Source organism: Schistocerca gregaria, chromosome 6 (assembly GCF_023897955.1).
Source record: "Schistocerca gregaria isolate iqSchGreg1 chromosome 6, iqSchGreg1.2, whole genome shotgun sequence".
Lineage (NCBI taxonomy): Eukaryota > Metazoa > Arthropoda > Insecta > Orthoptera > Acrididae > Schistocerca > Schistocerca gregaria.
Window position 1 is genome coordinate 248,265,447 of NC_064925.1, and position 13,477 is coordinate 248,278,923.

A 13,477-nucleotide genomic window follows, 5' to 3' on the forward strand; every position below is an offset into this window, starting at 1 on the left:
CTATTAGGCCTACTACAAGCAAAAAGCTTTATGTTAGAAAACAGTTTCATATTTCGTTCATACGCTCCAGTTTCTCAAGCATGAGATCGAAAAGTAATAGTACAACATTTTTATATAAATTTGGAATCGTCATATTCTTCCCTAATTTGTGTGATGTCCCCATTTCTTCTCCTTCTTCGTTCTAACAAACAATTTTATCATGACTAATTCTGGAATTATTCCTGCCTTTGTCAAAACTTATTTGCCAGTTAACTTCACTAACCCATCCAGAATCACCGGTTTAGTTATAACTGATTATTATCTGGTTAGGCACTGTTATGTTCGTACAAATCATTTTCCATGCTACTTCCAGAATAGAACGTAAGCGGCTGCTAGACAGGGTCTGTATAACTGGCCCTTACTAGTGTAGCGATCTGGCCAAAAATTTTCTGACAAAATTTCATTTTCCTGGATACACCAAGAAGATAATACGTAATCTTTCTTACCTGTTATTCCTGTTAGTCATTTATTTCCACTTTGGTAGTCTGAATCTATGGATTTCCCTTGTAATTATAACAATATTGATCATTAGCATACCCAAACAACAACATAATCAGACAGAAATTGGTGTTCACTCGTTCGGCTTTACTCTGCTCAGATTGTATACCCTGGTCCCCTTTTGCCTGCAGGACTTTATTTCTAGATGCGTCGAGGATTCCGCTGACAGAGACATCATGCACACTATGCACGCATTCAAAAATGGACTTACTTTTTTTTTAAATTATGGGACCAAACTGCTGATGTTATCGGTCTCTTGGCTTACACACTACTTATTGTAACTTAAACTAACTTAGGCTAAGGACAACACATACACCCATGCCCGAGGGAGAATCAAACGTCTGATGGAGGGAGCCACATGAACTGTGACAAGTCGCCTCAGACTGTACAGCTACCCCGGGTAGCTTATGATTCATTCAGAAATCAACTTACAGAGTCTGTTCAAAAACCAACATGGATGTGCATCAAAATCGTATGAGTAATCGACACACCAACGTGCGCTTGATGCTAGGCACTTTGTGAAACAAGGTTTTTTCTCCTCAAGAATATGAATTCCCCCCCCCCCCCACCCCCCCCCACCCGTCCCTCGTAGTTCCGGGCCCACTGCACATGCGTGAATCTGGCAGCTTGGGCGCAGCAGTGAAATTTTTCCGGTTGCACCTAGCTGCTTGGTGCGACTGCTTACACAGAAAACAGCCACGTTTATGTACCCAGAAATGGGAGAAGGTACCACTCAAATACCATTCAACTGTACATGCACATGAGTCCACTCATAACTGCTAAAACAAATCTAATGTAAACAGTTGTGACGCCACACTCATCAGAGGCAATTTGTTGTTATGAAGTATTGCATAGTCTTCCTAAAGCCTTTGACACCTTTTGCTGTTGGCAAAAGCTTGTATGAGCACTGTGTTTTGTTGTTGTATATGGCACATTTCCTTTGCAATTTATGTTTTATTTTCCTTTTTTTTCTTGTTCACGTTTTATTGTTGCACTATTATTCTGCAGTAGCAGGATACAGTAATATCTTTTGTTAGAGTATCTATTCTTACCAGTCAGAATCACAAAAATTTAACTGAAAACTAAAACAACGAAAAATACCTGGAATTCTAAGAAATGGCCAGGTTTTCTCCGGTTTCCTCCCATATGAAAAAATTCCCAAGTTTTTCCTGGATCTCCCAGTTGCCTCCGGTAGTATACACCTTGAAAACTGACTTGACATACATATTTATTCAGCTGGTCATTGCATGAGTAATTTTTTGGCATGCAAGAGAACAGTGTGAAAAGTTCTTGGTCTCACAGATAAAGATTGTGTTTTATACAAACAAAGGCTCTTCTTATATGTCATCATCTACATCCACATATTTTATCCAATGTTTTTACAATTATTGAATTCCATTCCTGCATGTAATGATCAAAGATCTGCAAATTACTCAAATACAACTTTTATAAATTCTTCAATGGACATGAAACATTTTGCAGACGCAAATTTCTTAAGATGCTGGAATATGTGGAATCCGGAAGGTAACAAATCTGTAGAATAGTTTGGACATTCTAAAAAAAAATGTTCTTCAATATCTCAGTTTCCTACTGCTAAAGCATCTTTGTGGTCAAGTACAGTCTTCTGAAGGAATATGATTCTCTTCTTTCACAAACATTTTTTCATCCAGCCTGTTCAGAAGATGTCTGTGAAATTTTCCAGTTAATGATTTTCTTTTGTATTCTTTTATTGCATTCAGCAAAACAAAGCTGAAATTGACCTCATCTTATACTGCAGAAGCCATCAGCTTCCACACACTTTTTGTTTGCTGTTTTATTTCCTGTAAATGTTGAGACAGTAGTTAATCATGGTGTTCGTCTCCACAATGAAAAATCACACCTTCAAAACTTTCTTTTTGAAAATATTTAATACAGTACACGTCATGTACAAAGTGTATGCATACTTTGGTAAAATAGGGACAAGGCAATGACTCATCTATAGCAGATTGATGTGAGGAGAGGAGAAAGAGGTAACAGGGAACGATTCACACAAGGTTTCAAGCTCTTGCTCTTTTTATAGTAAAAACACAGACAAGTACATGCAGACAAACACATACACACCCACACACACACTCCTGCGGCCACAGGAAGACAATGACAGTAAAAGACAATTTTTTCCTACTAAAACAGCACAATGATTGAGTTATCCTGAGTTATATTATCAAGAAACTGTAAAAAAACACAAAAATAAAAAACTCACTAACTCAGACTATTTTCATTAAATTACATGAAGGTATTACCTGTTGCTTAATATATTTGAGAACAGGTGGTGGTTCCTTCATTTTAACCTCAGATTTATGATCTTTTTTCTTTGCCTTTGGTGACTGGAAATTAGTCTTCTCAAATTTTTCTGCTTTTTCTCCTTCCTGGTCTATCATATCACGTGAAGATTCTTGATGGCTTGCACTGAGTTTACTTGTTGCACAACCTTCACCCAATCGATCAATTCTGTCCACAATAAGTTAGCTTCATCATAAAATGCAGAAATGGTAGTAGCGATGCTGGGTAATAAATTTCTAAAAACTTGTTGAGTGATGTGTAGACATTTTTACAGTCAATCAAAATAAATAAATGTAACTGCAAGACCAATAAGGTAATCTGATAAGTCATTTATTTTCAAATTAGGTCTCAAATACAATATAAAAGTTCATAGAGGCAAAACAGATATCAGAAACTATGAAGTAAATGGGAAAGACTAGAAAATAAATTTATAATTACACTGGCTGGCGCAAAAAATGTAACATGTAATAAACTATGTGTAATTATCAATTTCATCAAAAGTGTAGCAGTTTACCCTATTGTTTTAGATGAGGTATTCTAATAGAATCACCTTTCAAGCAAACAATGAAGTGCCATTTCTTTAGTGCACTAGTGTTAATTATTTTTTCCTGCAAACCATGAAAAATGCATCAGTGGATATAAAGCAAAAATGTTTCCCAGTTTTGTGGTATTTATTGTTGTATCTTGTATTGTTCCACTTTCAATTATATCTGCTTATAGGAATTTTCTGTGGTTATCTTAATATGTTCTCTGGAGTAAGCATGCTATTCAGCCTTGAAAATGCAGCAAAAACTGTTGCTTTGGTGCAAGATAGTCACAGCATACACCACATTGCAGAAGCATTGAGAACCACACTTCCAGAACTGCAAGAAGGTACAGGGAAATTGGAAGCCATGCAAGAAAACCATAATCAGGTACAAGAAAAGTAATATTGGCAAAAGACAATCATTTCATATAACTACATATTCTTAAACACCACCATAACACTGGCATTGAAGCATGATATCGACTCCACCTAGTATTGAGAGGTAATGTCTGTGAGAGAAATGTCCAGAGAAGACTGGAAGAAGTCAATCTTTAAATTAGACTTGCTACAGACTCAGAACCCACCAGAGAGCATCACACAGCTTGGCTACATTTCAGAAGCGAATATTGGGGTTGTTAAATACAAGAATGGAAGTAAGTGTTGACCATAATTTGAGTCATGATTTGGCCTGTGATCAACTGATGATAGAGACAGGGTCTGAACAAGGTCTGAGGTCTGCACATTCTCATCTAGGATGCATTTTCAAGGCGGTTCTTGGATGGTGCAGACAGGAATCAGTATGACAGCACCAAACGATTTGGAGAGGTTTACAGCACATCGTTCTGTGCAGGAAATCATTTTGGATTATGTTGTACCTTTCACTCAATTTATTAATTACAGTTGCACAAATGTGCCAAGAATTCTTGGATGAGACAGTGATTCATGCTCTCTCTTGGCCTCCTCGAAGCCCTAATTGGGTCTTTATTGAGCATATATGGGACCAACTGGGGAGAAGGACCCATCAACATGACACAGAGACCCTAGAGGGCCTCCTAAACCAAAACTGAGGTGTATTACCTTCATGAGCTTTGTCAGAATCTGTTTGAAGTGTGAATTCATTCGTGTTACATTCATATATATATATAGCTTAATTTACTTACAATCATCTTCTTTCCATTATTAGACCCTTAGATGGGATCTTACCACAACACTTTAACAAAAAAAATTAATTTAGTGTCATAAAAATGACTGAATTTAAAATAAAAAAACTTAAAACAGCTTTTGTAAAGGAATTGAGTTATAGAATTCTTCATACCAGGTAAATGTAGATAAGAAGACAACCATAACGACAATTCCATAGAAGATTCACAATAGTAACAGGAGCAGAGTGACTGGACGTGGGAGCACAGCATGGATGTGAAATGTGAGACATGTCATTAGAAATAAATAGAGAACCATAAAGATGATTTGTCAGCAAATGTAAGCTTTGTGATATGGGAGTAGGTAGCCTAACAAAACAAGTTGGTAGCTTTAATCCTCAGTTGCTGAAAATTACATTATTAATGACAGCAAGTATTACTAGATAAGTTTATAAACAAAAATATATAGAGGACAATTAAACTGATATCACGGAAAGGTGGGGCATAAATCATGGAACATCCTTGCATTGTTGTAGATTGGAGGTGTACAGTATTGATACTGGATATTCCTGGGGGGTTACAAACTCACAAATTAGCAAAGAAAAACACATCCTATAGTGAGGGTGCTGAGTAACAGATACACATGTAAACAATAGAGGTTGATACCTCCATTACCATTATATGTTACCAAAACAGCAGCACACAAACTGATCCCAGGCTCTGAGATCCAGAAGCATTCAGACCTAGACTTAAACTACTGTAAATTTGGCACTGCTAAGAATTAGCACTGTTGACTAAATCTCACCAAACATTCTGAGCCTCGAAGCCTAGTGTACCATGTGTAAGGTTGTGGGAGGACCTTTGTCATTTGCAATTTTGTGGGATGTCAGTTTCCCAATTCACGTGAAGGTGCAAGTACTTGGCCTAAATGTGTGCCCACAAAATCTGTATAAAGTTTGGCTAAATTCACAATAACATGGACCTTAGAAAACCAGCTGGTTCTGCTATGTTTTATTCAGTGGCAATAACTTGAAGTACTTCATAATCTGAAGAGTGGAACTGGAAAAAGAGTTTAATATCATAAAGTGGGACATAATACAGTTATCAGACTTAAAAATGGTGCTGTTGGCTTTAATGTAAACACTTAAATTACAAACAACATTACACCGACATCTATATCTGTACTCTGCAAACCACTGTGAAGTTTGTGATAGAGGACAGTTCCCATTGTAACATGTAATAAAGTTTCTTACTGTTCCATTTGTGTGAAGAACATGGGAAGAATGATTGCTCAAATGTCTCTGTGCATGCTGTAGTTAATAAAATCTTGTGCAATTTTATGCTTTCTCAGCATACAATTTGGAAACGTTTTGGGATATCCAGCCAGCTGGCATTACCCGAACGGTGTGTTATTTTGGCAAGCTAACTTGTTGCTATCCTCAGGCAGTCCTGATGACTGATTTGTCCTCCAATGAGCGCACTCTTATTTGTCTCCTCTCTCCTGCTGCTGAGGTCAAATTCGAAGTACCATGGGCACCTCCACTTGTGAAGTGGCAGAGGAAGCACACCGTCAGGAGACAATCCATTGTCTTAAACCTCTGTGCCACCACTGTGAGGTCATGGTGCAGCTGTTGTAGAGGAGGCACATCTATATTGTGTTATTTCAGGTTTTCAGTTGAAATGGAATGAATGGATATTCCTACAGACTGTCACTGTGTTTTGAACATGCTCAAAGCTGGGCCCCAAGTCTTATTTATTCCAAAACTTTATCTATCATCTCATTATGTGTGATCTACATGGATTCTTTTAAAACACAATCCCAGAATGTTTTGATCTGTTTCAACAACTTGGTGCCACAACTGGCTAACTCAGCCTTAACAAGGCTTTTGTCTTGGGCCGCAGATGAAATGCGCATTTGATATTACATTTCTATAGTATTTACAATTTTCTAAGGTGTCTTACTAACATAACAGATAAATGCTGTCACAATAGATCTGTCTTCTTCCTATGTAATCTGTGGCCTCGGCATCTTTGATTTTATGGCAGTCTCACTCTGACGTTGGTTGTACCTGTGCTTCTGGTAAACTTTGTGCAGATTCTGCAATTCCTCTGCTAATCTCTCTTGGTCAGAGATTTCGTGAATTCTGTCCACTAGTGTGTTGAGGATGCCTTCCCACTTGAGGGGGCATTGCAGCTGGAAGTATGCAATTGTTAACTTGGTGCATAAGTTTGTAGGGCTTTTCTATAAGTTTAGTTAACAGTACAGGTACACATAAGAGACGCTTTACTCAGGAACAATACATTCTCCTTCACTATTTACAACAATTTGCCAATTCAGGGGTAACTTTTCAATTCTCCACCTGAAGAAATCACAAGGTTTTGAGGTGAAGAGCTCATTGAGTCATATTCAAAGTTCATTTTCATCTGGAAAGGAAGTTCCTTGAAGATTGATTGACAGAGACCTGAAAAGGTGAAAATCTGAGGGCGCATGATCAGATGAAAATGGTAGGTGTGGAATGACTTCCCAACCCAACTCCAGTATAGTGTTTTTTGTCGGGCTAGCAGAATGTGGATGGGCATTATCATGGAGTAGTATTATTTCACAAAGTCTTCCTTATTGTTGTTCTTTGACTGTACCTGCAAGCTGTTTCAGCTGTTGACAATGAATGTCAGCAGCGATGGTTATGCCTTAGGGAAGCAATTTGTAGTACACCACATTGTTACCATTCAGCCAGCTACGTAACATTATCTTTTGTTGATGCGTGCTGGTCTTTGTACAGTGAGTTGCTGCTTTATTTGGGCTCAACCATCCCCATATTTTCCTTACACACTGAAGAGCCAAAGAAACCAGTAAATCTGCCTAATATCATGTAGTGCCCTGCGAGCATGCAGATGTACCACAACATGATATGGCATGGACTTGATTAATGTCTGAAGTAGTGCTGGAGGGAATTGACACCATGAATCTTGTGGGGCTGTCCATAAATCCATAAGAGTATGACGAGGTGTAGATCTCTTCTAAACAGCACATTGCAAGGCATCCCAGATGTGCTCAATAATATTCCTGTCTGAGGAGTTTGATGGCCAGTGTAAGTCTTCCTGGAGCCCCTCTTTTTGTGGATGTGTGGGACATTGCATTGTCCTGCTGGGATTGTCAAAGTCAGTTGGAATGCTCAATGGACACGATTGGATGCAGGTGATCAGGCAGGACGCTTACATACGTGTCACCTGTCATGGTCATATCTAGATGTATCAGGGCTCCCATATCACTCCAACTAGACACGCTCCGCACCATTTCAGAGCCTCCAGCAGCTTAAACAGTCCCCTGCTTACATTTACAGTCCATGGATTCAAGTGGTTGTCTCCACACCCATACACATCCATCTGCTTAATACAATTTGAAATGAGACTCGTCTGACCAGGCAACATGTTTCCAGCTATCAACAGTCCAATGTCAATGTTGACAGTTGCTGGCAAGGCATAAATTTTTGTGTCGTGCAGTCATCAAGGGTACACAAGTTGGCCTTTGGCTCCAAAAGCCCATATTGATGATGTTTCACTGAATGGCTCGCACGCTGACACTTGTTGATGGTCCAGCACTGAAATCTGCAGCAATTTGCTGAAGGGTTGCACTTCTGTCATGTTGAATGATTCTCTTCAGTTGTCGTTGGTCCTGTTCTTGCAGGATCTTTTTCTGGCTGCAGTAATGTCAGAGATTTGATGTTTTACTGGATTCCTGATATTCATGATACACTAATCAAATGGTCATACAGGAACATCTCCACTTCATTGCTACTCAGAGATGCATTGTCCTGTCACTCATGCGCTTACTATGACACCACATTCAAACTCACTTTGATCTTGATAAACTGACACTGAAGCAGCAGTAACTGACCTAACAACTGTGCCAGACACTTGCTGTCTTATATAGCACTGCCAACCGCAGTGCTGTAATCTGCCTGTTTACATATATCTGTATTTCAATATGCAATCCTATACCAGTTTCTTTGGAGCTTCAGTGGATTAGCATAAAGACATCATTTCTTGTAACCAGTAACAGTACAGGATGGAATTCTCAGGGTTGTTCATAAGCCAATTGATGACAAGGAAAATGATTTAGTGATTTTGACTTAGACAATGTGGCACAAATACACCTGATCTCTCAATTCTCCTCACTGCATACAAATGTCACATGATGGTGGAATGATCACAGTTCATCACATCTGCCATTTGTTAAGCACACTGATGTGGATCATTGTGGATAATGCTTTTAATCAACCTTCATCAAACCTAAAAGGTCTTCCAGAACATGGAGAGTCATGAGTATTGAAATGATTCTTCTTAAAATAAGAACTGTTTTCTTGCCTTGCTCTGTCTGATGGAATTATCCCCATACAAGGCGCAAGAGTTTCTGTGTACCTCCACTCCTGTCTCCCCTCTAATGAAATCAAACACAAGAATATGTCAGAAATGTTCTACTCTTCTGTCTCCATCATTGGCCTGATGTTTAGATGCAGTGTGTTCTGATGTTGCAGGAAGCATTTTAGGTGCTGCCATCCAAGTGTGCTGATCATATATATATATCATATATCACCCACATAATAGAAAAAAAATCAAGGTTTGCGGACTGTTGACTCAAGGGATTCTTTTTAAAATGCCTCCGTAAACATGTTGGCTACCACTAGAGACAGTGGGCAGCTCACCACAACATCAGCCTATATGTAGTAATTTCTGTCAAACAGGAAGCAGGTTGATGTAAGAACAAATTCAAAGAGTTTTTTCAGTGATGGCCCCAGTTTGACTCCTATGAGGTTTACCCCAGTAAGAGGACAATCACACTCCATACTGTAGTGTTCAGAGCTCCACTGACTATTTCCAAATGACAATATATAAACACAAATAGCAACAAAGAATTACAAATAAAAAATGACAACTGGTAAATAAAAAAAAGCTACAAACTTAAACACCATTCTAATATATACCTGTATGCATTGGTTTACAGTAATTGCAAATGTCGCAGTATAGCATCTGGTCTCAGCTTGACTAACACATGTAAAAATGGAAGTTTCTTATACTCTTCTGTCTCCATCATGAACCTGATGCTTAGATGCAATGTGTTCTGATGTTGCAGGTTTTAGATGCTGCCATCCATGTGTGCTGATCATATGTCACATATCATCCACATATCAGGATTTGCGAACAGTTGACTCAAGGGATTATTTTTAAAATGCCTCAGTGAACATGTTGGTTACCACTACTATCAGTGGGCAGCCCATCGCGGCATGAGCCTGAATGTAGTAATTTCTGTCAAACAGGAAGTAGGCTGATGGAAGAACAAATTCAAAGAGTTTTTTCAGTGATGGCCCAACTTTGACTTCTATGATGTTTACCCGAGTAAGAGGGAAACCACACTGAAGCTCATCATGATGTCTTCCTGGCTTAGTCAGAAGCTTTGAAACTACTAGATGAAATACACTGAATTTCACATGTTGGATTTGCTACACAATGGGGTGAGCATCACAGTCAAGTGTTTTTCTAGCTCATATGTTGGTGTCCAAATGTTGTTTATGATGGATTCAGTGGAATCTCTTCTTTATAGAGTTTAGATAGTCAGTTAAGTCTTGGAGGTGCAGCCATTCATAAATGTAGTAATTTCACCATCTTAACTTGGAAATTATTATGGTGAAGTTTGATGGTTTTCACCTTCACATGGTTTGTTGGATCTTCTTCTATTCCCTTGTAGATGTCATCCTCTAGTAAGCTGTATATTTTCTGTTTGTATATTTTAAGTGGTAGCAGATTTGTAGAGTTTTCTTTGCATCTAGGAAGGATGACTGGATGATTTACTGGACTGAACTGGAAGCTACTGAGGAACAGCTTCTCAAAAATCAAATGGAATTTCAAGTTAAATCTCCCTGTGGAAAGCTAAAAGAACAGGACAACATTTCTTTAATTGACTTGTTATGATGTTCCTTTCTAAATACACTAGCCAACAGCGAAAATTTAACTGCGATGCAATAAATGTTTATTGGCCACACTGATAACAAAAATGACAATTGAAAACCTCGAATTAGCTTTTGTTTCCAAGTTAAAGTGGGGTGTATTTAACTATAATTACATTTTATTAGCATTTACTGTCATTCCTTTCTCCTATAGGCTACAAAATCCTACTGACAGTAGACACAATTATGAAGTTTCTGGAAACAATAGCTGTGTGTATTTTGTTATTTGTAGCCTGGGCTCACAGCAATAAGGGATAGGGAGAAGCTAAGCATGTTGCATTTAAGCATAGTTTCAGTCTGTTACAAGCTGTGTTGTGTGTGTGCACTGGAAGGACATGTTATTGAAGTGTAGTTAGTCTGTGTGGTCATACTAACTCCTATGATTCAATATCCCTCACAAACGTGTAAACAGTGATGACAATTTTTGCAATATTTGCAGACAGACTGCATTAAATCGCACAGGAGGCTAATAATGCCATATATTAGGAAGGTGTACAGATTGTACTTTGACTCTGAAACTGAGGGCCAGAAAAAGCCTTTGGCTCTTCATGTATATTGCATGTCTTATGTCTAAAGTCTTCATTCAGGGTTCAACCATAAAAAACCTTCCTTGGGCTATGCTATAGCCATGATCTGGCAAGAACCATTAAATCATGTGAATGATTGTTATTTTTCTAAGACAACTCCACTAATATTGGGTATTTTCAAGAAGAAAAAGCCTTCCTCGCCACATTCTAAAATAGCAATAGTGACGAGGACTTTAGGGAAACAAGTGCTGTACCATCACCTTCAAAGCTTAGTTCTTTGAAAGACCCTGATTTTGTGTGTAAGAATGAGTGTAGAGAGAATCACAAAATAACATTGTGTGAACTTAATGGCCTAGTGAGAGATCTGGAACTCTTGAAAGGTAAAGCTGAACTGTTGGTGTCAAGACTAAAACAGTGGAATTGTCTTCATAAGATGTTAAATGATACCACATTCTGTAACTGCCATAAGCCAATCCTTCCATTTTTTGATAGTGAAAAGAACTTGATATTTCATAGTGATTTAGAGGGATTAATGGCAGCTAGATTCTGGTTTGGCATGCAGCTTATGTGAAGAAAACATGTGATAACATGACACATCTGTTAATGAAATTGAATTTTGAGAAGTTTAAATGACAGATTTTTGGGGCTCCAGAAATCGCAGGCATATTACTTGCGTTATAACAGCACTTCATCAAAATTTTGATGCTTCCTGTGCCTCTGGGATTGCTGCACCAAAATCACTTTATTATAAAAAGAAAGACTGGCCTAAGCATGAATTGCTTGAACTAAGATCTCACAATGTTATGCATGAAGTACTTGTTGAATCTAATTCTCCCTGCTCTTCATATAAAATTGCGCCTAATGGAAAACTTCATTAAGACCATGGAGCACAATGCTATTTATGCAAGAAGTTTCCACAACTTAGTGAGCCAAAATAATAGAGGGGGTTTTCGTAGGTCCCCAGACATGCAAAGTGTACAGTAAACTTAGATGCAACATGTCCTTAAAGCTAAATTTTCTATATTCCACTTAAAGTTCAATCTTGACAACTGTGATGCTGTAACCAATGAGCACGAAGAACACTTCCAGAAGCAAATTTCAGACAAGGAAATGAGAGACCAGGGAAAGAAGAGCGCATCAATATTAGCCAACTACTACTGGACACTAATCACAGAAACACCACCAGAAAACTCAAATGTAAGTTAAAACAGCTGCACTTTCAATTATCTTCCTCTGAGAGATAACACCAAGGTAAACATATGCATAAGCTTATATAGGAAATAACATAAAGTTATCACAACTACAAAATGAGAGCTAATTTGCATTTTCATCAAAATTTTTGCTATCAGTACACCCATAAATGTAAAGATTAGCTGTTTTCATGCCAGTTACGGAAAAAAGGAATTTTTTTGCCGAGTGATAGAAGCCTTTTTTCTGTGCAGCAGACCATAAATGTAAGAGAATGCTAGATCAAGTCTAGAACCTTTATTTATGGAGTGGCTAAAGCCTGTTAAAGTCCAATAAAGGCACAGCTGTGAAAGATGATAATGGGGCAACAGCCTTGAAACTGGCTGTGATTAAATAAATACTAATAATATAAAAAAATACTATGGCTGTTGAACTGATATTTTCTGAAGCAATATCAATTATTGGCCTACTGTAAAATTCTGTCTGAAAAGAATGGAGTATATTATGTATTATATTGTTTTCTGTATTGATCTGTGTTAACTCTTTGTTGTTCAGGAGTCTTTCCTTCTTAAGAACAAGTGCAGCAGTGGATAGACTGTGCATGTGTGTGTTTTCAGGAAGTGACAACAAAACAGCAACTGATACTTGAGTCTTCATAATGATAGAAATTATAAAAAAGTTATCTATTTATTAACTGAATTAGGAATGTTCAAGAAAATTCATCTACATGATGAAAGTAGTTTTCACTAAAATTTAAGTTAAGAGTATGTTTTGCCAGATGATCTTATGCATTGAGACACTCACATAAAAAAGATAAATTTTTGAACATGATATGCAATATATCACAGGAAAGCTATTTATGTGTGAAGATACAACAAGATTAGTGAAGTACCTGTCCTTTTTACCCATACTGTCTTTCCTGCGGACTGGTGATGCTTGAGCACTTGCTTGATCAGATACTTTGCGACTTCTTGTTTTATCTTTCTTTGTATCCTCACGGTGATGTTTCTCTGCTTCTACATCTGCTGCATCACTGCCCACTATACCAAACTCCTCTCCATAAACCTATTAAATAAACAGTCATAGATGTATTCTGCGGTATCATAGAAATGACTGAGGGAACAAATTTAAGAATGTGGCACATTACTTATTTCTGAAAAAATAAGTCAAAGAAAATATTATAGAAAATTTTATATGGACACTGCTGATACATAAATGACTAATATGTTTTAATAATAT

General features: G+C 37.8%; 1 protein-coding gene across 4 annotated transcripts in view; it reads right to left on the reverse strand.

Annotated features, from left to right (window-relative positions):
• The window catches only part of LOC126278568 (protein unc-80 homolog), a 953,735-nt gene that overhangs the window by 368,745 nt on the left and 571,513 nt on the right, over positions 1-13,477 (reverse strand). For all 4 annotated transcript variants that reach the window (XM_049978772.1, XM_049978771.1, XM_049978773.1 and 1 more), the window contains 2 exons: positions 13,131-13,303; positions 2,817-3,024 (listed from right to left, as the gene is read on the reverse strand). In XM_049978772.1, coding sequence (XP_049834729.1) covers positions 2,817-3,024; positions 13,131-13,303 — 381 coding nt within the window. The remainder of the gene's footprint in view (positions 1-2,816; positions 3,025-13,130; positions 13,304-13,477) is intronic.